Consider the following 1,656-nt stretch of genomic DNA (forward strand, 5'->3'; position numbering starts at 1 on the left):
CAACTGGGGTGAGAGTCTTAAGCCCACACCTACAGTGACACACCTACACCAACCAGGTAACACCTATTCCAACCAGGCCACACCTCCAGATGGTGCCACTCCCTGGTCCAAGAATATACAAACCATTACACCTCCCAAGCTGGGCGTGGTGGTGCACACCTTTAGTCCCAGCACTTGGGAGGCAGAGGCAGGCAGATCTCTGAGTTCGAGGCCAGCCTGGTCTACAGAGTGAGTTCCAGGACAGCCAAGGCTATACAGAGAAACCCTGTCTTGAAAAAGACAAACCAAACCAAACAAAAAAACAAAACAAAACAAAAAAACAGAATCCCTGCCAAAAAGGCACACATAAGACCTATTTCTTTGAGGGGAGAAAAAAAATATGGGTTCACATATATTCCTTAAGGTTTAGAACAGTTTTACCATGTGCATGTACTGGGAATTAGGCACTATCCTGACACACATACATTTCTCTCCTTGGGAGGTGATGCTGTGTGAACATGATGTAGGTGACGGGTTCTTTGGACTTCCACATGTATTTTACCTGGAATGCAGCGTGACGAAAAGGAGTCTGTTCATGAGACACACCGGGTGGACACGTGAAAAGGTTTGCTTTTTTCCCCACTTTGTTCTGGATTCTCGCTGGCGGTAACATGATAAGCACTCACTGTCCTGTCCTATGCAGGCAGCGGGAATTCTGGGACAAAAGCTCAGGGCGGTTGGCAAGAAACCTTACCCTTAAAGTCTGAGGCTGGAAATACTGTACTGCAATTGCTGGCTGGCTGGAGTTAGCCTGCCATCCTATTGTGCTTACCTTGGCATAGGAACTTAATAATTCCTGAAGCCCTGAAGTTGCCCACAGACAATATGCAGGTAAGTTTCTGGTGTATCTCTGAAGCATTTGATAGCTGTTAAGATAGGTCGTTCTGTATGTAAGTAAATCATTAGCACTGAGAAAAATGGCAAGCGGTACAGTTTGTAACGGCAAGAGTTTGTTCTGTCTTGTATTTTCCTATTCAGTTGATATGGCAAAGGTAGGAGTCAGGATTTCTCCGTGGCTGTGAGTGGACTTTAGATGGTGACAGATCCAAGGTCCAAGTATAAGCTTAATTTGGAAGTTAATCTATTTAAGACATGCATCACTGGGGCTAAATGAAGCAAACTGTAAAGGATGTAGTATAGTCGCTGGCACACAGCAAGCACTCAGTAGGAGGTGACTCTGTGAGTTGCTTCCTAATGGTAACGTTATAATAAACAGAGTTTTAACTTCTTCAAAGTTCCCTAGCTCTGTTACAATTCTGTACACCCCTTCCAGATGGACACTTTCTGTATCTTTGGGTGAGGTGGAGTAAGCTGGGCACCAGAATGCTCTCTGCAGATAATAGGAATATGCTCACATTGGCTGACATGGCAGATGGGTTAGATTAAACGGAAAGTTATACTAAAATGCAAATGTCCATTAGGGGATGGTGGACACCCAAATAAACCACATCATGGAAAACAGTCCTTGACCTTTGTAATCAGAGAGGAAACTGACCCAGGTGTTCCCATTCCAGTGCCTGAGCTTTCTTTGTATCACATAGCATCTAGTTTGCAAATATATATATATATATATATATATATATATATATATATTTATATATATATATATTTATATAT

General features: G+C 42.9%; 1 protein-coding gene across 1 annotated transcript in view; it reads left to right on the forward strand.

Moving 5' to 3' along the window:
• Positions 1-864: 864 nt before the first annotated feature.
• Positions 865-1,656, forward strand: part of LOC110317537 (putative UDP-GlcNAc:betaGal beta-1,3-N-acetylglucosaminyltransferase LOC100288842) — a 2,202-nt gene continuing 1,410 nt past the window's right edge. The window contains exon 1 of the mRNA XM_021192021.1: positions 865-870. Coding sequence (XP_021047680.1) covers positions 865-870 — 6 coding nt within the window. The remainder of the gene's footprint in view (positions 871-1,656) is intronic.

Source organism: Mus pahari, chromosome 3 (assembly GCF_900095145.1).
Source record: "Mus pahari chromosome 3, PAHARI_EIJ_v1.1, whole genome shotgun sequence".
In the NCBI taxonomy this organism is placed as follows: domain Eukaryota; kingdom Metazoa; phylum Chordata; class Mammalia; order Rodentia; family Muridae; genus Mus; species Mus pahari.